Source organism: Protopterus annectens, chromosome 8.part1 (assembly GCF_019279795.1).
Source record: "Protopterus annectens isolate FY-2018-M chromosome 8.part1, PAN1.0, whole genome shotgun sequence".
In the NCBI taxonomy this organism is placed as follows: domain Eukaryota; kingdom Metazoa; phylum Chordata; order Ceratodontiformes; family Protopteridae; genus Protopterus; species Protopterus annectens.
In genome coordinates, this window is record NC_056742.1 from 412,214,304 (window position 1) to 412,238,660 (window position 24,357).

At 43.6% G+C, this 24,357-nt stretch overlaps 1 protein-coding gene across 1 annotated transcript in view; it reads right to left on the bottom strand.

Moving 5' to 3' along the window:
• Positions 1-24,357, bottom strand: part of BRD7 (bromodomain containing 7) — a gene marked incomplete in the record, with an annotated part of 891,907 nt that overhangs the window by 465,619 nt on the left and 401,931 nt on the right. Inside the window, 1 exon segment of the mRNA XM_044081983.1 lies at positions 17,876-17,999. Within this exon segment, the coding sequence (XP_043937918.1) occupies positions 17,876-17,999 (124 nt within the window).

The window sequence follows — 24,357 nt, forward strand, 5'->3', positions numbered from 1 at the left end:
CTGTGAGTTTTTCTAGGATGAAGTTTAAGTCCCAAGAGGGTGGGATGGGCTTTCTTGGTGGTCTGATGTGCAAGACCTCTTTCGGAATAATTTAACATCTAGCCTGGCTAGTAAAGGGGGCTCTAGGGGTAAATTAGAGAGAGACTGCAGATAGGTGGACTTTCACTGAAAAGTACAAAAGGCCAGCCATGAGAAGGCCACACACATATGTAAGGACTAGAGGGGTATCCATTTGAAAGGGATCCCTGTGCCTCTGGAGACATCACTTGGTGAATCCTTCCCATTTTGATATGTAGGATCTCCTTGCAGTAGGTTTCATGGCCTCCCTCAGGACTGAAAGCATGTCCTCAGAATAGTGGTGTCTGAAGGGAATTAAAATTTTATCACCCAGAGTGCTAAACATAATGTCTGTAGGCGAGGATGAATGAGTGTTCCCTTCTGTTGTGTGAGTAGGTCCACCATGTGCGGTAACGTGGTAATTGCCCTTGGCGATTGAAAGCAGTAGGGGGAACCAGTGCTGCCTTGGCCAATAGGAAGTCACCAGCAAGATTTTTGGTTAGTCCTTCTTGATCTTCAGGACGACCTTTTGAATGAGAAGGAAGGGTGGGAATGCATACAGAAACAGTCCCTTCCATGAAATGCTGAAGGCATCCACCCTTCAGGCAAATGGAGAGTGGTCCTTGGTGCAGAATTTCTTCAACTGTCTGTTCAGGGGGAGGCAAACAAATCTACCGGAGGTGTACCCCACCAGTGGACAATGTCTAGAAAAATTTTCCCGTTTCGCATCCACTCGTGTTGTAGAGAGGATGATCTGCTGAGAATATCCACTTGTTGGTTGTCCCGGGAAGGGATGTATGTTGCTAACAGGAAATCACTGTTTCGGGAGGCAAGGTCCCAAACTTGGTTTGTTATCCAGCAATGGAGGTAGGACCTGGTCCCTCCTCCTTTTTTGAGGTACCACATGTGTGGTATTGCCTGCGAACATTTGAAGGGGGGCTGGATGCAGGATTGGGAGAAAAGCTTTCACGGCCAAAAGGACTGCTGTCATTTCCCTCGCATTGATACGCTTCTTTTGGAGGGTAGGTTGCCAGGTCTTGTACCATGAAGCCCTTCATGGTAGCCCTCCAGCCTAGGTCTGATGAGTCTGTATGCATGTACTGAGTTGGGGTGGGAGGATGAAGTGGAAGGTCTGGGTTTATTTTGATTTGCTGTATCCACTACCTTAGTTCTTCTTCGAGGCAGGGCAAGAGTGGAATCTGAAACTCTAGAGGGCATTTGTGTTGTGACCACACATTCTTTAAGTACCACTGCAGTTTTCACATATGCATCCTGGCTAAAGGTAGCATAGGGATGTTGGCTGCCATTAGATCCAGAACCAGTAGGAATTGTCTTGCTGAGATCTGTTGGACATGCATCAGATCCTGACGTGGGTAGAGAGGGAGAGAACTTTGTCCTGAGGGAGGAATGCCTGCATCAAGTCTGTTCTGATTCGGCAATCCAGAAATATTTTTTGTCCTGCTGAGGGGTTAGGGATGATTTGGGGATGTTGACAGTGAACCCCAAGCCTCGTAGTGGGGAAATGGTGATCTGTAGGTGGTTTAGTAGGATGTCCTCTTTTTCTGCCAGACTGAGGATGTTGTCTAGGTAGGGGGAAATTTGAATGCCTTTGGTTCTGCAAAAGGCTACTGCTGGGGCCAGGCATTTTGCGCATACCCTGGGTGCAGTAGATAAACCAAAGGGCAAGGCTGTAAATTGAAAGTGAAAACGGGGCCCAGTAAAACGCAAGTATTTTCTGAAAGAGGGTTTTATGGAAATATAGAGGTAGGTGTCCTTTAGATCTAGTGTGGTCATAAAGACCTGGGCTGGCAATAGTGGGAGACGGGTTTGTATCAACAACATTCTGAATGATGGAACTTTTAGAAAGAGGTTTAGAAAGGACAGATCCCGAATTGACTTCCAAGGGCCGTCTTTTTTTGGGGACAAGAAATAATCTTGAGTAAAAACCTTTTCCTTCTTGTCCTAGATGGATAGGGTCTATGGTTCTATGGTTCAGAAGATCCTGTTGGATCTGAGGAATAAGGTGTAGTTTTTTTTTTTGGGGGGGGGATGCCCCTTGTAAGGGGCTTTTCTTTCCAAGAGAGGAAATATCCATCTTGTACTACTGCCAGCACCTAGTGGTCTGTAGTAATGGTTCTCCAAAGGGTTAGGCAATGAGAGAGGCAGGCTGACAGGGGGAGGTGGGCAGGGCAGTCATGCATTGTTGGAGCTATTTCTGTCATGAAAAGGCTGTCTCGGCGTAGGTTGAGAGGTGGCTGGTCTGGAAATGGTCTGCCTCCTGGTTCCTTTTCTATGCCTGGAAGAGGATGGAGTAGCACAGAGCGGGGGGTCCTCCTGACAAAAGTAGTCTCAGCAGGGCAACTTTCGTAATATTTGGGAAAGGGGATACCAGCAAGTGCTTAGTGTCTTGAAGCTCTCTACCTTTCTCCTGAAGGTTTTTAACGAGGTCTGCAGGCTGCTTACCAAACAGGAGGTTGTGATATGAGAGGCATCAAGGATTCTACACTTGTAAGTCGTCTGACAGGGGCTGAAGGCATAGCCATGAGTAACAGCGTAGCACTGAAGAAGCAGGGGACCTTGCAGAGGCCTTTGCTGCATCATAACTGCATTTAATAGAATGTCTGGCCACTTGAGAATCCAGGGACAGTTTTGATGCTGCCTCTGTTTTGTTGGGACAGTCAGGCATGGATGACAGGAGGGTACAAACTTGTGAGACTAGATCCAAAACATATTTTATCATATGGGTTTGTTAGCTGGTAGCTCTGAAGGCTACAGTGGAGGAGGTTTAAACCTTCTTTCCTATCCTGTCCATGTTCTTACTGTTCTTGTCAGTAGGTAAAATAGATGAGGAGGGAATCGGGCTTGGCTGCTAGTCAGGTGATACAGCAATCACTGCTGGGTCTGCCATGGGTGGTTTTACCACCAGGAATTTTTGGTCATCCGGCACTTTATACAAATGGTCAGGTCTCTTAGTCTGTGTTTTCTGATGCTGAAGAGAATGCATCAAGGTAGGCAGGAATAACTGGTGGAATGGCTGAAGGGGAGGGAGATTCCACTTGAAGCAACTCAAAGCATCTCTTTTGAGTTTCAGACATTTGGGGAGTGTCCCATTTAAAGTATTCTTTCATCTTTGTGATAACCTCTGGTGGGGAGTCCCCTTCTATGGATTCTTCATCAGGGAAATAGTATTCAAGTGGAGAAGCAATCTGAGATGAATAAGTAATGGACTCAGAGGAGGAGTAATAAAAGTACAGATGTGTACACCTACCATAAATGTAGATGTTAGAGTGTCTTCACTGTTGCAGTCATGACTGTAGGGTTCTCCTCTGCCGGTAGGCAGCCCTCGGTCGGCCAGAATCCCAAAGTCTGGGTCCGGCGACGGCTGTTCAACCATGCTCCCTGACGTCAGAGCGCCAGGAGTATAAAGCTGACAGCCGACGCCATCTTCTCCAGTTTTTCTTGCCCCAGATGTCAGGAGTCCCAAAATAAAAAAGGTCCCATAACCTTTGCAAATACACCTTAGAAGAATGGTGAAAAAAGGAAATACACAAAAGTAAAAATAAGAGGGGACAGGAGGGAGGGAAACCCAGACTGCAACAGTGAAGACACTCGAACATCTACATTTATGGTAGGTGTACACAACTGTACTATGTTCATCGTGTTTCACTGTTGCAGTCATGACTGTAGGGTAGAATCCCAAAGCTGAAAGAAAGGGAGGTGGTCATAAAGAGGAAGGGGCGGCTAAAAGGCCCTGCAAAACTGCAGAGACAAAGCCTGCCCTAGACTTAGAGTAGAGAGGTAGATTGCAGTGCTTAGAAAAAGTATGCACTGAACTCCAAGTTGCAGCTTCCAAAATGTCCTTGGTAGGAACTCCCCTGAGGGCCGCAGAAGTGGCAGCAGCTCTGGTGGAATGAGTCCGTATACTCCCTGGGATTTGCTTTCCATGGTGAGAATAACAAAATCTGATTCCATGAGCAATCCATTTAGAAATGGTCTGTTTTGAAATGGCTTTACCTTGGGAACTTGAAGCATAAGAAACAAACAATTGTTCTGATTTTCTGATGTCCTTGGTTCTGTTCAGGTAAAAACATGTTGTCTGTGTACATCCAAGGAATGTAAGATCCTTTCCCTTTTATTTTGAGGAGTGGGGAAAAAGGTTGGCAAGTGGATAGTTTGATTTAAAGCCACTTTGGAAACCACCTTAGGCATGAAGGTAGGATTGGTCCTCAAAGATACCCTGTCTTGATGAAAAATAATATAAGGTTCCACAGCCATAAGAGCTTGTAACTCTGAAACTCTCCTGGCAGAGGTTAGGGCTAACAGGATAGCTGTCTTCCAAGATAAAAATTTGATGTCAGAAGAGGCAGCAGGCTCAAAAGGAGGCAAGGTTAGTTTTTCCAAAACATAGTTGAGATCCCAAGCAGGAATGGGAGGAGATCTAGGAGGTCTTAAGTTCTTAGCTCCTCTGAGAAACTGTCTCATGAGCTGGTGGGAAAAGATGGGAGGGTCTGTATTATAATGAGCAGAAATAGCAGAGGCATGTATCTTAATGGTAGAGAAAGAGAGACCCTTATGTAAGAGATCTGTCAAGTAAAGTAAAATTAAAGTAATGTTAGGAAGAAGAGGATCAGAATCCTGAGCCTGCATCCAGGAACAAAATCTTTTCCATTTTCCTGCATAAGATTTTCTAGTGCTAGGACGTCTGGCTTCTAAAATGACATCCATAACCTGCTTGGGCAGTATAGAAGAAATCAAAGGCCCTGGATTAACCAGGCCGCCAGGCTGAGAGTTCTGACATGAGAGTGTAGAACCTGACCCTGAAGTTGGGACAGAAGGTTCGGAGACTGAGGTAAAACCCAAGGGGGCTCCAGGCATAAGTTTTTTAGAGTTGGATAACAAAACTGCCGAGGCCAATTTGGAGCCAGCAAGATTATCATTTTGGGCTTGTCCTGTTTTATCTTCAATAAAACCCGTGGAAGAAGAGGAAGAGGTGGAAAGGCATATCCCGAGAGGTTCCTCCAAATGAATGACAGGGCGTCCACTTTCCAAGCTTCTCTGTGGAAAGTCCTGGTGCAAAAATTCTGTAGTTGATGATTGAGATGGAATGCAAAGAGGTCTATGTGAGGACATCCCCAGACTGCTGTTATCATCCTGAATATTTTGGTGTCCAGCATCCACTCGTGTGGATCCGAAAGGTTTCTGCTCAGACTGTCTGCCAGGAAGTTTTGTTTCCCTGGTAGAAACTGAGCTTGCTAGCTAGAGCTGTGTTCCATAGATCCATGGCTAGTCTGCAAAGGGGGTAGGAATGAGATCCCCCTTGCTTGTTTATATACCACATAACTGTGGTGTTGTCTGTCCTTATTAGCAGTTGTCCTGGTTGTAAAAGATTCCTGAAGGCCAATAGAGCTTTCTGAACGGCTAACATTTCCTTTAAATTGATATGCAGGTGCTTCTGATCCTTTGTCCAAAGGCCCTGCAAACAATTGCCCTGAAAATGGGCTCCCCAAGCATAATCCGAGGCATCCGTGGTTAGAATCTGAGTGGCAGGAGGCAGACGGAAGGGTTTCCCTTTGTTTAGAGCACATGCCCTGAACCACCAAAGAAATTCCTTTTGAAGGCAAGGAAGGACGGAGATCAGTATGTCTAAACTGTGGCAATGCTGAGACCATACACTTTTTAGGTACCATTGTATTTTTCTCATGTGTAGCCTTGCATATGGTACGAGAAGAATGCAGGAGGCCATGTAATCCAAAGCCTGCAGGAATTTCCTTGCAGATAGTTGAGTTAGAGTTGCCAAGGTTCTGAAAGTTGAAGCCAGCTGTAATTGTTTTTCGGATGTCAGAAATGCCATCTGGGTTGTGTTGTTTAGAAGTGCACCCAGAAAAGTTATCTGCTGTGATGGTGTCAAATTTGACTTTTTTATGTTTACAGAGAATCCCAGGAACTTGAGGAGGTTCTGTACAAATTCTAGATGCTGGTGTAAGACATCCTTGCTGTCTGCCTGAATTAGACAATCGTCCAGATAAGGGTAAATTTGAATTCCCTTGAGTCTGCAGTAAGCTACTACTGGAGCCAGGCATTTTGTGAAGACCCTGGGCGCAGTAGACAATCCAAAGGGCAGTGCAGAGAATTGAAAGTGCCTCAATCCGGCCTTGAACCGGAGGTATTTTCTGCGATCCTGCCTGATGGGAATGTGTAAATATGCCTCCTTTAAATCCAAAGTTACCATCCATGCATCTTTGGACAGCATTGGAAGTAGCTGCTGTAGAGTAAGCATCTTGAATTTTGGAATCTCTAGAAAAGTGTTCAAGACCGACAGATCCAGAATGGGTCTCCATGAGTTTTGCTTCCTTGGGACTAGAAAGAGCCTTGAGTAAAAACCTTTTCCCATCTCTGAAAGAGGAACCAGTTCTATGGCATTCATAGCCAAAAGAGCTTCCACCTGGTTTAAGGCCTCCATCCATTGATGTTTTGGAAGGTCTGGCCATCCGTTTGGCCTTGGCAAGGTATGAAAATGGAATTTGTAACCTCTTAAAACCATATCCAAAACCCATTTGTCTTGGGTTATTTGAGTCCAATTTTGATAAAAAAGAGAGAGTTTTCCTCCGAGAGGGGCTTCCAGGCAATAAGTTCCTGTAGCACAACAGAGGGAGTCATTGAGTTTGTTTCCTTTGAGATTGTGACCGGTCCTCTCCTCCCCTAGGGGTGGAAGCAGTCCACTGTCTTGGTCTATAAGCAGCTTGTGTTTGAGGCCTCCCTCTGGAGCGTCTATATCTACCCCTCTGAGACCTGTCTGAAGTGGGAAAGGACCAATTTTTTGAAGGCCAATTCCTGCTAAATCTAGGTGGCTGTACTTGTAAGAAATCTTTAACTGTTTGCATGGATTTTGCCTTATCCTCCATCTTTTTAATCACCTCTTCAGCTTTTGATCCAAACAAAACATTATGCTGAACAGGAGCATCCAATAATTTAGCCTTTACTTGTTCAGGTAAATTTTGTTCCTTTAGCCATGCATGCCTTCTAATGACTGTGCCAGAGGCCGCGGCCCTACAAGAAGCCTCCAAGGCATCAAATCCACAGTGTAAACCATGCTTCCCAACCTGTTCAGTGGCATGTAATAAGTCATGTAAATTCCTTATCATCTTCACAGGCAGAAATGGAAGTAAGCTTTTGTTTTAAGACAGACAAGAGAAATTGCTGGTATTTACGCATATGAAACTAACAGTTTAAAGCCCTAATGGACAAAGTAGCAGATGTGTACACCTTTTTGCCCCATCTTTCTAAGGATCGAGAATCCTTTTCAGTAGGAATGGGATTTTTGGCAGAAGCGGCCTCAACTCCCTTAGGTCCCTGAGAAATGGTTTCAGGGTCAGCAGAAGGGTTCTTGTATAAAAACTGATGGGAATCAGGAACCCTGTAATATCTATCAGGCTTAACAAGAGCAGGAGGAAAAGAGTCAGGGGTTAAGTTAGCCTCCGAAAAGGCATCATCCACAATATCCAAAACAGGAGGAATAGCCAGGGGTCTATGTTGGGGAAGAAGAAGAAAATCCCTCAGTCTTTTCTTGGATTCCGAATACTCCTGTCCTTCCCAGTGGAAATGTTCCCTCATTTCATGCAAAGTTTCCCCAAAAGAGAAATCCTCAGGGGGAGAAGCTGAAGGAATGGATTCTTCAGCATCAGAATCCTCATAAAGAGGGAAAGAATATTCCTGATCAGAAGAAGAAACTGAGAAAACAGAAGCCTGATCAGAGGAATCATAATAACCATCCTGCCTTGGCCTTTTGTCTGGAGGGGGATGTGAACCCCTAATCATAGTAAGTAAATCCTCCGCCATCTTGAATAACGGTTTCTGAGACTTGGGAGCCGGTTCAGAAGAGGCCTGTGTTGAAGTCTTTGATTTAGAAGGAGTCTTTGCCTTTGTCTTTGGCTTTGCCTTTACTAGTAGCTGAGTAGGCCTAAAAACCCCTTCGGAAGCCGGTACCTGCACAGCGGCTCCGGACCCATCCGAAGGAGCATTGTCCGAAGGTCCTGCAACATAAATATTTAAAGGCCTGGTTGGCTCCTCATGAGAGTCCGTTTCGGCTATCAGTTCTGAAATGGCCGACAGGGGCTGCAAAAGCGCCTCTCTGACGACGGCCGAACCTGAAGCTGGCTCCGTTTGTGCGCTATCATCAGATTTGGACCTCGTAGGCCTGTCTTTATCCTTGCGACATTTGTGAACTCCGGTAGCCGGGACCGTATCCGACGACATTTTGTAGTTAAAGCGCCTACCGAAGTAATGAAAAGCAAAATCGTACCTTCGCTTAATTGTACGTTGATTGAATCTTTCACAAAACCGACAACTAGCTACGTCGTGGTCAGGGCCTAAGCAAGGAATACAGTAAGAATGAAAATCCTTATGAGGTATTTGCTTCCCACATGAAATACAATTATTAACTTTTTCTGACATCGGAGTGGAGCAAGAAAAAGTTTCCAACGGGTACTTAGCTTTGAGTGGAGAAGAAAGTCTTCGGACCGAAGTATATCAGAAAAATTCGTCAGGAGTCAGCCGACCGGCACTTGCGAACTATCACCGCACAGCAAGAAAGACTGGAGAAGATGGCGTCGGCTGCCAGCTTTATACTCCTAGCGCTCTGACATCAGGGAGCATGGTTGAACAGCCGACGCCGGACCCAGACTTTGGGATTCTGGCCGACCGAGGGCTGCCTGCCGGCAGGGGAGAACCCTACAGTCATGACTGCAACAGTGAAACACGATGAACATCCTCCTGTTCTTCTCCTTCACGGGAAGCGAGAAGGTGGATAGAAGAAGCTCAGGCAGGTCTAGGGCTGAGAAGAGGAATGGTGGAGGGTGAACAGGCTGTGGGCCTAAGGGCTATGAAGGCCTGCATCAAGGAGTTGGTGAAAGATTGCCAGTCAGGAACTCCCTTGGAGGAGGGAGGGGTTTAATTTTCTGCTTCCTTTTTAAAGGAGTAGTCCTAGGGGAAGGCCTAGTTTGTGGGGTTTGGATGGGAGCTGGAGGTTCAGGTAATGGCATTCCCAGTCAGTCATCTGGCGGTGGATGGTTCCCCCTCAAGAACGGTAGGGACTGACGTCTCAGCTGCTTCCATGGCCATGCCAGCCATTACTTCTAAAGCAGCTTTCTCGAGGGGAGTCGGCGAAGTAAACTGCTCTAACAGACATCCCTCAACCCCTAAACTGGAAGTTGGCGGAATGTCCAAAGTCAGAGTGGCAGAAGTACTAGGCCTTGGCATATTGGCCTTTTTCTGTGGTGGTTCCACTGGGGCGGCCAACTTGGGATCTATCCTGAGCACTAATTTTTTAAGCCTCTGGTTTTCTAGGTACAGATTAAAGGTGGCCAGACAGCTTCTGAGCATCTTCAGCACAAAGGATTGACAAATAGGGGAAGAGGTATGGTCTTGTTCTCGGCATAGGCAAAATACGCAATGGTCATGAGTGTCCTTATGCAGAATCTGTCGCCCGCATTGGCATCTACTCTTCTTAGCGGACATTGGCTAATGGGGGGGGGGGGTGACAGCAAACCAAGCTCAAGCAAGTGAAAGAAAACAAAATCCTCAATGGGATACTTAGATTTTAGACGTCTTGAAAGTAGTACAGCAAACCGATTGATGTGACGGTCAACTGCGGCCGAAATGTTCTGAGGTCTGTGCGTGCAGACATCACACTTAAGGGCTCTGGTTTATGGCCCTACGTGCGACATTCCATGCACCTGCAGTAACTAGGCTTAAGATTTTGTATAGGAGCGGACGTTCGGGTTGACCGAGGCGGAGAATCCCACACTAAGAATACTGCAACATAGGAATAGAAGCACATTAATTTGTTCTTTCTTTCTACAAGGGCCTGGTGGCTAAAAGCTTGACAAACAGCACAATCCTCTTGTAAATGTGCCAGTCCCAAGCAGTAAACACAAGTAGAATGCCCATTAAAATTGGGCATTTTTCTTCCACAACCACATCACTGTTTAAAGCCAGTTGTTCCTTTACTTTTATCTGTCATCTTGACTGGTAAAAAAATCAACAGCAGAAGACACTCACACTAGCTACACACACACACACAAACACACACACGCACACACGCACACACGCACACACGCACACACGCACACACAAGAAAGAAGAAGAAAGTGAAAGGGGGGGGGGGGAATAAGCTACCAACAACGGTAGGCCAGAAATACCAAGAGATGAGGGTAAAAAGGATAGAGCTAGCAATGATGGTAAAACAGATACCACGAGATAAAAAGGTAACAGTACACTTGCTCACCAAAGGAAATATCAGACTACAGTGTAACAGGAAAAGCTACCAACAATGGTAGGCAACAACACCGAAGTGCAAAACAGAAGAAGAAAGTTAACTGGGTAGAAAAAAAGGTTCAAATAATCAAAAATAATGTACACTTAGCTTAAACAGAGTTTGGCTGATGCTTCTTAAGTATTAAGAGTATCAAATGAGATAGGAGGTAATCTAATCTAGAGAGGGGCATTCTGGGTAGGGACTTAGCTTGAGAGTTTTTTGTTCTCGCGAGATGTTATAATGGCTGAGCCGGTTCTGAGAGTTGGAACAGAATGTCAAGGATAAATGAAGATTGACGACATCAGATCATATGTTATGTATAATGCATGAAAAAACATCAACATGGTTTGTTTTATTTTCTATTAATGTGTGTGCCTATGTCTTAAGAGAAAAATTTAATAAAGATGTTTAAAAGGTCAGTAAGACCTCTTGCTTTATTCCTACTGATTTTTTTTTTGTTAAATAAGCTGTTAAACTCCATCCACCTATCCCTGCACTCTTTACTCATAGATATATTTTGCTTCTGGCTACTTGAAGATAGCTAACCCAATGGAGAAGGAGCAGATGCCCTGGAGAAGGAGCAGATGCCCTTTTCATCAATACCAAGAAATTAAGCTTGAAAAAATTTGAAGGTTAAGGGCTCAAAGAAAAGTTATTTTTCACTAAAAGCAACACAGTATTCACAAGCGGTGAGCTACTGGTCTTTCCTCAGGAAAAAGGGCACTGCAGACAGAGCAGTTTTTTTTAAGTGGAAAAAAAATCTGCCTAGAATCCAAAATGAAAACTAAAACTTTCAGAGTATCTCATTAGGACAGCAAGGACCTACTGATGTGCAGGACAGACATCAGTCACTAGAGCCAAGAACTTATGTACCTTACCTGGTCTCTCTCACTCCTGAACAGGCATGGCTGGAAGCAATGGACATAACTGCAGTGAGTACCTCTAAAGGGCTAACATATGTGGGGATAAAACTGTAACAAGCCATGGGACCAGAGGCAGATAAAGTAATGCCTTAATGAGACAGACATCCTCATCTCTCTGTGGGACTGATGAGGTCATTATGGATTCTCACTTTAGCCAGTAACTGTTTTTGCTTTTTCCATCTTTTCCCAAGAATCCTGGAAAGCAAGCTAATCACAAGTGTTAAGAGAAAAATTTGGGGGACTTTTGAGACTAGCTGCAAATATTAACTAAAAAAATCATATTGTTGCACTTAAATTCATATTGGTGAATTTCAGTATTCATTGCTTATTTTATTGAATTTTACACATTGTCCACTGTCTGCATGAATACAATTGCTGCTTTTGTGTTTTAAAATGCATCCTGGCCATTTATAAATTTTCTGGTATTTCTTGTAGTTGAAGTGTTCCTGTGATTTTACAACTTTTTTCCACTCGGTCTCCTGCTACTTATGTATTTGATCCTCCATTTTGTTCACTAAGTGTGCCACATCATTTTTTTTGCGAACTTGCTATATTGCACCCCATACTGCTAATAAAACTATTTCACTCATAACTTTGCACTTTTTTACAGTCTTGTATTTACTTTTTACTTCAAAGTACAGCTTCTGTTGGCTTTCTAATCAGTCTAGAATTGCTGAGAGCAGTACGGATTATTCAACAGCAGGTATTAATTTAATGCTGTTTCTAAGGGGTAGACATCACTGGCTAGAGATGACAGTGCATCCTGCAGGGAATTATTTAAGTTTGTCAAATCACCACAATCTCAGAAAATATGTTCCCAATTGACTCTTTCTTCCCCATCACACCTCCAACATTTGCGGTCTGAGGAAAAATTCTCTGGAGTCAACTTGTAAACATTTCCAAGCAAAAATCCTTAAGCTTCTTGATTGTGTTGCATATTTGGGATACATACATATATCCTCCAATTGTTTATTTGTGAATTGCTTATCCAGTCTCTTCTCAATCCTTTCTAACCTCCTCCGATTAATTCATACAGTTTTGATGCAATATTTTATATGCTTTACTAATGATTCCCTTTTTAATGGCAGCTTCTTTTCTATATTCTATTAAAAACTCTACCAGTGCTGGTCTTTCATTTAGGACCCCTATTTCTTTCTTTTTGCCTGTACCCGGATATCAATCCTTGATAGGGAAGGCAATATCCAACCTGCAGTCCAAAAACATTCTTGGTGTCTTCCTATTATACCATCTTTCCCTCTAGTTATTTACTCCTAATACCTTAGTTCCTTTGCCAGTTTTCTCCAATAAATTTCAGCCCCCTCTTGCCTATTGTCTATATCCCTAATTGCCTCTCTTAGGAATCTTAGTCAAGTCAGTCTTTCACTTATAACCTTATAAATCACAAAGTAGCAGTACACCATTGCATGTCTAAGGATGATCTCGTAGCTAGTACAGACATATTAATCACATACATGGTGTTGGTGCTCAACCCAAAGCTTGTCTATCCACACTTATACCCCAAATCAAATACCATAACTACAAGTTGAAACACTTTGCTTAGTAGCTGCCCAAACAGATAGTGTGGGTTGTGTGTTTCTTGTGTGTTGTGTGTGTTCTTCATGTGCGGACTTGGATTGTTTTCTTTTAGACATATAGCACTCCAGTAAATTTACTCCTAACCTGATTGGTGATATTCTCCTTTTAGCAGCACTGTTAGCATCTAGACCACAGATGTGCATTTTCCAACGATCTCTGGAACTAGTGTGATTGAAATGGGCATTCAAAGACAATGCAGCAATTGCTTCACGTTTTCCAACAACCACCTGCTACTTAAACGGACAATGCGTATAATAGATTTTAACGTTACTGAGAGCAAAACTTTCAGACCGAGCCACTACAAACAAGAAAAAGATTTTAAGTATCACACAACAGCATGTTAAACCAGTCACATATAGCTCACATCAAACACACAGACCTACATATGCTCAAGCTTTTAAAAATAACCTACCTTAACTACAAAGGCCTTCTAAATGTACACAAGTAACAAGCATGCTCAGCAACCTCACAAACACACAACACAGGTAGTACATATGAAGCAAACATCCAAGAACCACATTATCTCAAGCCAAAAGCCCAAAATGTCAACATCTACACAATTAAATATTCTAGTTATATGTGACTCCATAGTGAGAGACATGGATGCATCACTCACCAGGCTGTGCAAGGAAAGGGTGCCCAGATAAGCCACATCATACATGCAGTCAAGTCCTTGCACCACAAGTATACATGTGACACAGTCATAGTGCATGTGGTTGTACATGACTTGAGATGCACCTCCCTGGACTATGTGACAAGAAACATGACAGAGCTGTCGGAATATGTGTCTGAGGCCAGTATGAACCAAGCCCTGAGCAGCATTCTACCATTACCATGAATGATGCTGCAATATGAACAAAAGATTATTGACTTCAACAATTGGGTTGGCTTCTGGTATCATTCAAAGAGGGTACAGTATATATCAGCATGGGAGGAGATGGCAGCCCATCTTAACTGCTTTGCTAAAGATGGCTAGCATCTACCTTCCAAAGCTTTTGTATACTGGCTAAATCTTTGTCCACCCACATAGTACTTTTTTAGGCAACGTCAGTCTCCTAAAGCCTCCAGCATAACAAATCAGAATCTGGATAAACAAAGGTACTGCTGTCCAGTGCTAGGCTCCTTAACAAAAAAACTCCACTCCCTGCAAGCACTCTTCACTCTGCAAAACACGGATATAAGCATCACATGGAGAAGACCAATGAAAAAACTCCATCACTTCAGGGCTTTAATACTTACTAGAAGTTCAGGCCTAATGCACTTCCAAAAGGTGATGGTATCTCGTTGGGTCACAGGTAAATAGCTGCCCTTTGGGTGCTATTTTAAGCGTAGCCGATTTCCCATTTTGTGCTTGAAATAACCTATCCTATTTGGTTATAGACTGGTATTAACCATCCCATTGTTGATAATTATATATTACCCCTAATGAGAATAACTGGGATCATACCATAGAGAATTTCAAGGGACCCATGCATGGGATACAACAATTAGGAGCTGCATCTGTCCATATGCAGTCCAGGGGGTAGTCGTGGGATAAATCTTCTGTTTCTCATCCATAGATCTAAGTTGTGCTTGAAAATGGATAGGAATTATTATTTTTTTAAAGTTGTCTCCATATTCTTAAGAAAAAAAAAAATCAACTTCAGACTTTTTAGACCACATGATGTTTTTTTAATTCCATTACATCCAAACAGGCTTTGTAATGGATGAATAGAGGAGAACAACAGCCATTCTGTGGCACAAGTGTGGGGAAATCAACTCACCCAGGTAATTATTGATCCATAAATCTGACCAGTCTCATCTGCAAGGCTCTGGAAAGGATCATGATAAAGTTAATACATAGGCAATCTACAAACTCTTCACCCAAGCCAGCTTGGATTTGTCAAGGGGAGATCCTGCGTACTTAATCTGGTTGAACTCTTTGAGAAGGTTACTGAAGAAATAGAGGAGGGCAAATCAGTACGCACTGCATATCTAGACCTCAGAGAGCCATTTCACACCATCCCACCTTCAGGCATCACAGAGACGCTCACCAAGTTGAATGTAAACCCTTATATAACTCACTAGGATAGCAAACTGGCTCAAAAACAGAACCCAAGAAATTAGGATGGACAGCTCTACTTCCACAAAAAGACCTGTCACTACTAATGTAGCCCAAGATTCAGTCTTTGAGTCATTCTTTTCTAGCATTTACTTCTTGAGGGTCAAAGCAAACGTCAACAGACTATGAATGACCAGGTTTGCAGAGGACTGCAGCAAACAAATTCTGCAGAGGACATGAAAATGCTCCACTATGTCCCTTTCCAAACAAATACTAGTGTCAAAACAATGGAATAAAACTAAATTAAAAAAAAACTGTACAATAGTATCCTTCAGCAAGGAGGACCACCCTTGTAACAATGACAACACACCCCTGAAAGTAGATTTTATTTATTTATTTAACATTTGTTAACTGGGAAAATCCGACTTGGAACGAGCTAATTTTCAGAGGAGGTCCGGGGAGAAATGCTCCAGACGCATGTCTTTGTAACGTGGGAGAAAACTGGAGAACCCAGAGGAAACCCACATGAACGCAGGGAAGACATACAGACTCCGCACAGCCACACCCCACCCCAGCCGAGAATTGAACTGGAGAACCTCTTGCTGTGAGGCGACAATGCTACCGCTGCACCGCTGCTCCGTCCATGGTTCTATAGTCGGGAATCTATGTTGATAATGTACTGTCATCAATCATCACATTTCCACAACTGCAAGGAAATCCTTTTTCATTGCACAGCTTATATCTAATGCAAGTCATAGAATGTAATCATTCCACTGTATTTGCCTCTCATTAGGCTGATCACGGACTATAATACTCCATTCAGTATGTACTTGTCTAAACAGCTGGCACAACTGGAACAACCACAATCCTCTCTTACTAAAAAAAAATCAAGAGCCTAAATCATAAAGCATGCATGCTATCTCAAAGCTTTGTCCCACTTCTCAGTATCATACAGGTTACTAATAGATGATGTCTGCCTTGCATATAGAGCCTCAACAGACTCTATCCTAATCAGACCTATCACACATTCACAAGTCCATAAACAGATCAAGGTATCTTGATCTAATTTGCAACATAAACAGAACAAGTTAGAGGGACAGATATGTATCACAAAGAATACCATTCTTATGGAACCACATTCCACTCCTACTTTATTCATATAAAATTTGGATGACTGGATAGGAAACTATAAATTCACCCTTGCTTGCCACCAATGTCCATTACAGAAATAGGAAATAAGTAATAACCCAACATATACTTAAGTCTGCTCAATCTGGGTTATTCATGCACAAAACACAACACTAAAAACTACCACTGGAATACAAGAATAGGCTTCTAATGATCCTCACAGATTAATAGGCCAGTAGGTACCTATGAACCATCTTGGTTCATAGTTCTGTGATCCTTCTGCAGGGATATTCCACTGTTTTACCACTCACAGAGTTCATCTATTGAGCAGATGACACCTAATTTAGTGTCAAGAGATTCTTATGCTTGAGAAACGTCTATAGACTATCCACACTCCACGATGAAGCTCTTTTTGTAGAGGGCAGTGCAATTCTCTCAGGAGGAAGCCTGGTGGCCTTCCCCAGGTCAAAAAAAAATGTTCTGCAAGTAAGGATCCTTAGACAGAATCGGTCTTCTGCAAATATATTTTTAGCAACGTTTTCCCTAAGAAGTTGTCTAACTTCATAAAAAATCTGGTCTACTGTAAAAAAAATATTAATCACAACAGTAATATCAATTAAAATAAAAGTTTTCAAACTGGGTACACATTCACTGGAAGTTGTACCTAAAAAGATCTACATTAAGATGACTGATTGCATTGTTGTGGCAAAAAAGATCTGCAAATGATGGTGGCTCCTCTCCCTTTTAGATCAGCATCAAATTGATATAGTGGGCGAGGGAAAGAGTTTAGTTCTGCCCTTGAAACGTTTGAAAGTTTTCCAAGTTAAGCCAGAAGGGTGGATGCTGACATGGGGCTAATTCCCATGAATAATGAATTATAACAGCAGTAAACCTCATGACTGACATCATATTTTACTGTTAAGGGTCCCAGTGTCTAGAAATCAGCAGAACAAACAAACCAGTCTGTAGTTTTCTATGGCTATACATACATAATTATTAAAACATGTATTTTCTCAGATAACTACTTTATTATATTCATAAATGAGGGGTAGTTACAGCCTGTCCCAGCACTTACTGATATAAGACAAGGAAGTAAGTATTACTGGTGAGGATGCCAGTTCACCACAGGATACACACACACACACACACACACACACACACACACACACACACACACACACACACACACACACACACACAGTGCACCTCTGGACAACTTGGAAGACCACCAATTCACTCGTATCATGTGCTCAGGATGGGGAGGAAAGAAGATCTGGCAGCAAAAGCCCATACAGACAAATGAAAGACATGTAGGCTCCATACAGAAGGAAACGAACCAAAACATCATTTGCTGTAATGGATAAACACTAACTGTTTATACTTTGATAGTTTTGCATGTTGTTTCATACACAGTTACTAGGCATACTATCTGGGAGACCACTGAGGAACCTAGACCAAGTTCCCAAGTGCAAGTCTGAGTTTAAGTGGCTGTACCCAGACACTGTAAAACATAAATATACACAGTAAATGAATACATAAACAAATGCATTCAGCATAACAAAAACACACAAAAATATAATCAAACGGAAAGAAGCAATCTCTACTTCTCAAGAGCACCGTCTGGTTAAATGAGTTGTTTAGAATCCAAAGGATGTCAAATGGAGTTTGAGCAGCTCATTAATAGCTCATAGCCTTAATCCTTTGTGCTAATAATGTACCGGTGTGCTGCTCATGATCAAAGCAGTGTTTAAAAAAAAAAAAAGAGCAAACAGCTGATACTAAAAGCCTGTACACATTACACACTAAAATTGTACTTACATGGCTGTCGATTTCTCTCTTAGATAACTTGCCTCCAGATGCATAAATAATGTAATTTATGTACTCCAGTTCCTTTTCCAACAACTTAATGTCATTCTTATCCTCGCTTGCATCTTTCTCCTTCCTGCCAACACAAGTTAGACTAAACTGAAATGTTTACATACAACATGACACCTTGTAAAAGTCTACCTGTTCACAAAGTAAATTAAGCTGAAAAGCATTTTGGAAAATTAATGAAAGTAAATGCACCACTGCTAAATGTAAAAATATTACAAGTGTTACAAGTGCGAAATCCAAATTAAACATTATAATAATAAAAACATTAACATAAATAAACTGAATATTCAGAGACAACAGATGAAAAGTAAAAAAAAGAAATAGAGTAACGGCAGTAGAGGTATTTGTCCCATATGCATCTACCATCTTTACATTAACAGATTTTATTAAGACTTGTTTATTTAGTTTATTAATACAAAGTGGATAAGGCGAGAAGGTCCTTCTTCAACATGAGAAGCTACCTATACAAAGTAAAAATACAATAGCATAAACTGACAGCTTATACTAAATTTAAAGAATACAATACAAACAGTGCAGCCATGAAAAGAAAAGTACATTTGTGTACATTTACCATAAAGTGTAGATGCTAAGAGTGTATTCACTGTTGCAGTCATCACATTTGGGTTATCCTGCCAGGGGTAGCCCTCAGTCGGCCCAAATACCAGAGGCTTAGTATTTCTGCGTTGGTTGCTGTCACTCCAGGACTGACGTCAGGTCGTCAGTGGTATAAAATCAGGCAGCCGATGCCATTACATCAGTTTTTCTTGCTCTGTCAGGAGCCCACAAAACAGGAAGCTAGGTTATGGTGGAAGAACACCACCAGCAGAAAGTAAATACCAAAAATTCCCTGTAAGGAGAGACGAAGAAAGACAAGGGGGTTGTAGGGGGGACCAGGACTGCAACAGTGAATACACTCGAACATCTACATTTATGGTAAGTGTACACAACTGTACTATGTTCTTCGTGTTTCACTGCTATAGTCATCACATTTGTGTTGATTCCCAAAGCTGAAGAAAAGGTGGAGGCAGCCAAGAAGACTGGGGGCTGGCTAGGATGCCCTGCAAGACTGTGGTGGCAAAGCCTGCCCTGGATTTGGAGAATATAGGCAGGTGGTAATGCTTGGTGAAGGTATGAACAGAAGTCCATGTTGCAGCCTCCAGGATGTCTCTGGTGGGGACCCCTCTGAGAAAAGGTGCAGAGGTGGAGGCTGCCCTGGTGGAATGTGTCCTGACCCTCTTTGGGGGTGTTTTCCCATGCTGTTTGTAGCAGAAATGGATGCAGTCTGCTATCCATTTGGAGATTGTTTGTTTCGATATGGCCTTGCCCTCTGCCCCTGCTGCGAAGCTGACTAGCAACTGATCAGTTTTTCTAAAAGATTTAGTCCTGTCCAGATAGACTCTGAGCTGTCTGTGCACATCTAGAGAGTGCAAAATCCTTTCCCCCTTGTTTTGTGGGTTAGGGAAAAAGGTGGGCAAATGAATAGATTGGTTGAGAGCCACACTGGACACCATTTTAGGCATGAAGGATGGGATAAGTCCTGAGGGAGACCCTGTCAGCATGGAAAATGATGAAGGACTCTACAGCCATGAGTGCTTGTAGCTCTGATACTCTTCTAGCTGAAGTGATGGCCAGAAGCAAGGCTGTCTTCTAAGAGAGGAATTTTAACTCTGCTGAAGCTGCAGGTTCAAAGTGGGGTAGAGTGAGCTTTTCCAACACAAAGTTAAGGTTTCAAGCTGGGGCAGAAGCTCTTTTGGGTGGCATTAAGTTGTTAGCACCTCTTAGCAACCGTTTGATAAGAGGATGTGAGAAGAGAGGTGGCTTTGTGCTGTAATGAGCAGAGATGGCAGAGGCATGAATTTTAATAGAAGAGAAGGATAGACCCCTGTGTAGTAGGTCTGCTGGGTAATCCAGGATGAGAGGTAGGGAGGGCTGTGCCATTTCGGTTCCCTTAGCCTGGATCCAGGTGCAAAACCTTTTCCACTTTTCAGCATAGGATTTTCTAGTGCTAGGGCATCTGGCCTCACGTATAACATCTAAGACTTGTTTGCTTAGGCTGGTAGCTTGAGGAGAGGTCAGGGAATAAGCCGGGCTGCCGGGTTGAGGGTCTGCAACTGGGGATGCATGAATTCCCCATTCCTTCGGGTCAGGAGTGTTGGGATCTGAGGTAGGTGCCATGGTGGCAGGGGTGACGGGATGTGCAGCAGTGGGTATCAGCGCTGGCATGGCCAGTCTGGGGCAATCACGACTGCCCTCAGTTTTTCCTCCCTTATTTTGAGCAGTACCCCTGAAATGAGTGGTAGAGGGGGAAATGCATAGACCGAGAGGTTTACCCACTGGAAGGATAGAGCATCCACTTTCCAGGCCTTGCTGTGAGGTTCCCTAGTGCAGAATTTGCTAAGCTGATGATTGGAGTGGGAGGCAAAGAGGTCCACCTTCGGGGTGCTCCACTTCTGGGTTATAAGGGTGAAGGTTCTGTGGTCTAGTTGCCACTCATGTGGGTCTATAGCAGGTTTCTGCTCAAGTTGCCTTCCAGAGTTTAGGGAGCCTGGCAGGAACTGTGCTAGCAAGTGTAGCTGCATGGCTGAGGCCATGTGCAAAAGGGTCATGGCGAGCCTGCAGAGAGGATAAGAGTGAGTCGCTCCCTGCTTGTTGATATACCACATCACTGTGGTGTTGTCTGTTTTGATCAGTAGAGGCCCCGGGGAGAGTAGGGGTCTGAAAGCTGTTAAGGCATGCTGAACAACTAGCATCTCTTTTTGGTTGATGTGCAGATGTATTTGATTTGGGCTCCAATGGCCCTGAATGCACCTGCCGTCCAGGTGTGCACCCCAGGCATAGTCTAATGCATCTGTGGTGAGGGTTTGGACGGCGAGGGGTTGTGAGAAAATCTTTCCTTAGACAAGGTATCATTGGTATGATAGTTTCCAGGACTTGAGTGTTGACACCAAAGGCTTTTTAGGTACCATTGCAGTTTCCTCATATGCAGTCTGGCATATAGAATGAGTAGAATGCAGGAGGCCATGAACCCTAGAGCTTGTAGGATTTTCCTTGCAGATAACTGGGTTCTGGTGGTTGGTTGAGAGAAGTAGCCTGTCAGTTGGACTTGTTTTTCTGGAGCAAGGAATGCCATTCTGGGATGCTGTGCCCAGGCTTGCTCCCAGGAATACAATTTTTTTTGTGTGGGGACTAGTTTTGATTTCTTTTCATTGATAGTATACCCCAGGGATGTCAATAGGTCCTTTACAAAGGTCAGGTGCTGTAACAGCTTTTCCTGACTGCCTGTCTGAATCAGGCAATCATCTAAGTAGGGGTAAATTTTAATATTTCTTTGTCTGCAAAAAGCAATGGCTAGAATCAGGCATTTTGTGAAAACTCTCGGAGCAGTGGATAAGCCAAAGGGAAGCGCAGAGAACTGAAAGTGCATAGATCCTGCCTTGAAACATAGATATTTCCTGCAAGATTTCCTGATTGGGATGTGTAGGTAGGCATCTTTTAGGTCTAGGGTGGCTAACCAAGCATCCTTGGAAAGCATAGGAAGGAGCTGCTGGAGGGTGAGCATTTTGAATTCTGGTATCACCAGAAAGGTGTTTAGAATGGATAGATCAAGGATTGGGCTCCAGGTGCCCTCTTTTCTGAGTACCAGGAAGAGTCTGGAATAGAAACCTTGGCCTATGTGTTCTGCAGGAACATGCTGTATTGACGTCATGAAGAACGGGGAAAGGACTTGCTTTTTGGCCTCTGCCCACGGGTTTGGAGGAAGATCTGGGAACCCTTTTGGGGTTGGCAGTGTGTGGAAATAAAATTTGTAACCCTGGGGCACTATGTTGAGGACCAATCGGTCGTTGGTAATAGAGGACCAGTTGCTTGCATGGAAGGAGAGTTCTCCTCCTAGGGGCACAAGCAGGTGGGCAGAGGTAAGGGGTGGAGGTATAAAGTCATTGCAAGTTCTTACCATAAGGGGGTGGCTCTGCATTCCCTGTTTATGAAGAGGAGGAACTCCATTGCTTAGATCTCTGCATTCCCTGGGGCTGCTTCCCCTGGGTCTGGGCTGAGCTGGCCTGGAGGGGGCAGGAAAGGGCCAGTGTTTGGGAGGGGCAATGCCTACCGAACCTCAGAGGCTGGATCTATAAGATGTCTGTCTGCACAGATTTAGCTTTTTCTTCTGTCTTTTTTAAGACCTCTTCTGCCTTGGTGCCACTGCTGCCCGGCAAGATGCTTCTAGGGCGTCAAAGCCACATTGCAAGGTGTGCTTAGTAACTTGACTTGCAGAATGCATTAGCTCTTGTAATCCTTTATTTTCTGCACAAGCAGGAAAGTAAGATATTTTTTGTTTGAGAAGTTTCATGGTATGCTGGTGATATTTCAGTATGTGGAAAGTACAGTTTTGTACCTACCATAAATGTAGATGTTAGAGTGTTCACCCTGCTGCAGTCATCACACTTGGGTTATCCTGCTGTCAGGCGGTCCCGCAGTCGGCCAGAGTTCCAAAGTCTTGGGTCGGTTGCTATCGCTTCCTCCCTGACGTCAGTGCGCCAGGGGTATATAAGATGCATCCAACGCCATTTTCTTCAGTTTTTCTTGCCCCAGATGTCAGGTGCCCCCAACAGGTAGGCAATACTTATTGCTATATAAAAATATACAAGTAAAAATAAAACAATACTTTCAGTCACAAGCAAATACACCACAGAGGTTGTATAGGATAGAAAGGTATGGATAAGTCCAGCTAGTTCAGAGGGGATGGAGGGAGGGTAACCTGGACAGCAGCAGGGTGAACATAGGTACAAAACTGTACTATGTTCATCGTGTTACCCTGCTGCAGTCATCACACTTGGGTAGAATCCCAAAGCTAAAGATGGGTGGTGGAGTTAAACAGGGTTAGAAGAAGCTAGTAGGCCCTGCAAAACTGCAGTGGCAAAGCCAGCTCTAGTCTTCGAATATAGAGGTAAGTGATGGCGTTTGGTGAAGGTGTGCACTGAACTCCAAGTTGCAGCTTCCAGAATATCCTTGCTTGGCACCCCCCCTGAGAAAGGCTGCTGATGTAGCTGTAGCCCTGGTGGAGTGGGGCCTAATGCTAGCAGGTACCGGTTTCCCATGATGCGTGTAGCAGAAACGTATGCAATGTCCTATCCATTTTGAAATGGTCTGTTTTCAGATAGCTTTTCCTTGTGATCCTGCGGCATAAGCTACAAAGAGCTGGTCAGAGTTTCTGAAAGCCTTAGTTTTATCCAAGTAGTAACGTAATTGTCTGTGAATGTCCAAAGAGTGCAGGAGTCTTTCTCCTTTGTTCTGGGGATTTTGGAAAAAGGTGGGCAAATGAATGGTTTGGTTTAGGGCCACACTGGATACCACCTTTGGCATAAAGGAAGGGTTAGTTTGCAGAGAGACTCTGTCTTGATGAAAAATGAGGAAAGGCTCCACTGCCATTAGTGCCTGTAACTCTGAGACTCTTCTAGCTGAAGTTATTGCTAGCAGCAGGGCAGTTTTCCATGAAAGAAAGTTTAAATCAGCTGAGGAAGCTGTTTCAAAGGGCGGCAGTGTAAGTTTTTCCAGAACAAAGTTGAGATCCCAAGTAGGTGTTGGTGCTCTCCTGGGCGGTCTTATGTTCTTAGCCCCTCTGAGGTACTGTTTTAGGAGTGGATGTGAAAATAAAGGAGGATCCGTGTTGTTATGAGCTGAAATTGCACTTAATAGATGAAAAGGAAAGTCCTTTGTGCAACATCTCAGTTAAATATTGTAGAATCGGAGGAATGTTTGGATCAAGGGGATTTTGGCCTTTAGCCTGGTTCCAGGCGCAAAATCTTTTCCATTTGTCTGAATAGGTTTTCCTGGTGCTGGGCCTCCTGGCCTCCAGAATGACATCCATAACAGCTTTGGATAGAGGTGTTGGTTGATTGTTTAGGTAATTTGCCATGCAGCCAGGTTTAAAGTCTTGAGCTGGCTGTGTAGAATTTGATTGTCTCGCTGGGTGAGCGGGTGAGGAATTTGTGGTAAAATCCATGGTGGGCCGTGGGCCATGTTCTTTAGAATTGGATACCAGTGCTGGCGTGGCCAGTCTGGTGCAATGAGCATCATTTGTGGCCTCTCTAATCTGACTTTCAGCAGCACCTTTGCTAGAAGAGGCAATGGAGGAAAGGCATACACTGTTAATGTTTTCCAACTGAATGAGAGGGCGTCCACTTTCTAAGCTTGTGGGTGGAATGCCCTTGTACAAAATTTTTGAAGTTGGTAGTTTTGGGGGTTGGCAAACAGATCTATGTCTGGGCGTCCCCATTTTTGAGTTATCATTGCAAATACTTGTGGATCCAGTTTCCACTCGTGGGGATCCATGATGTTTCTGTTTAGGTCGTCTGCCAATGTGTTTTTCTTTCCTGGCAGGAATTGTGCTTGTAGTTGAACTTGAACAGGAAAACACACACTACAGGATC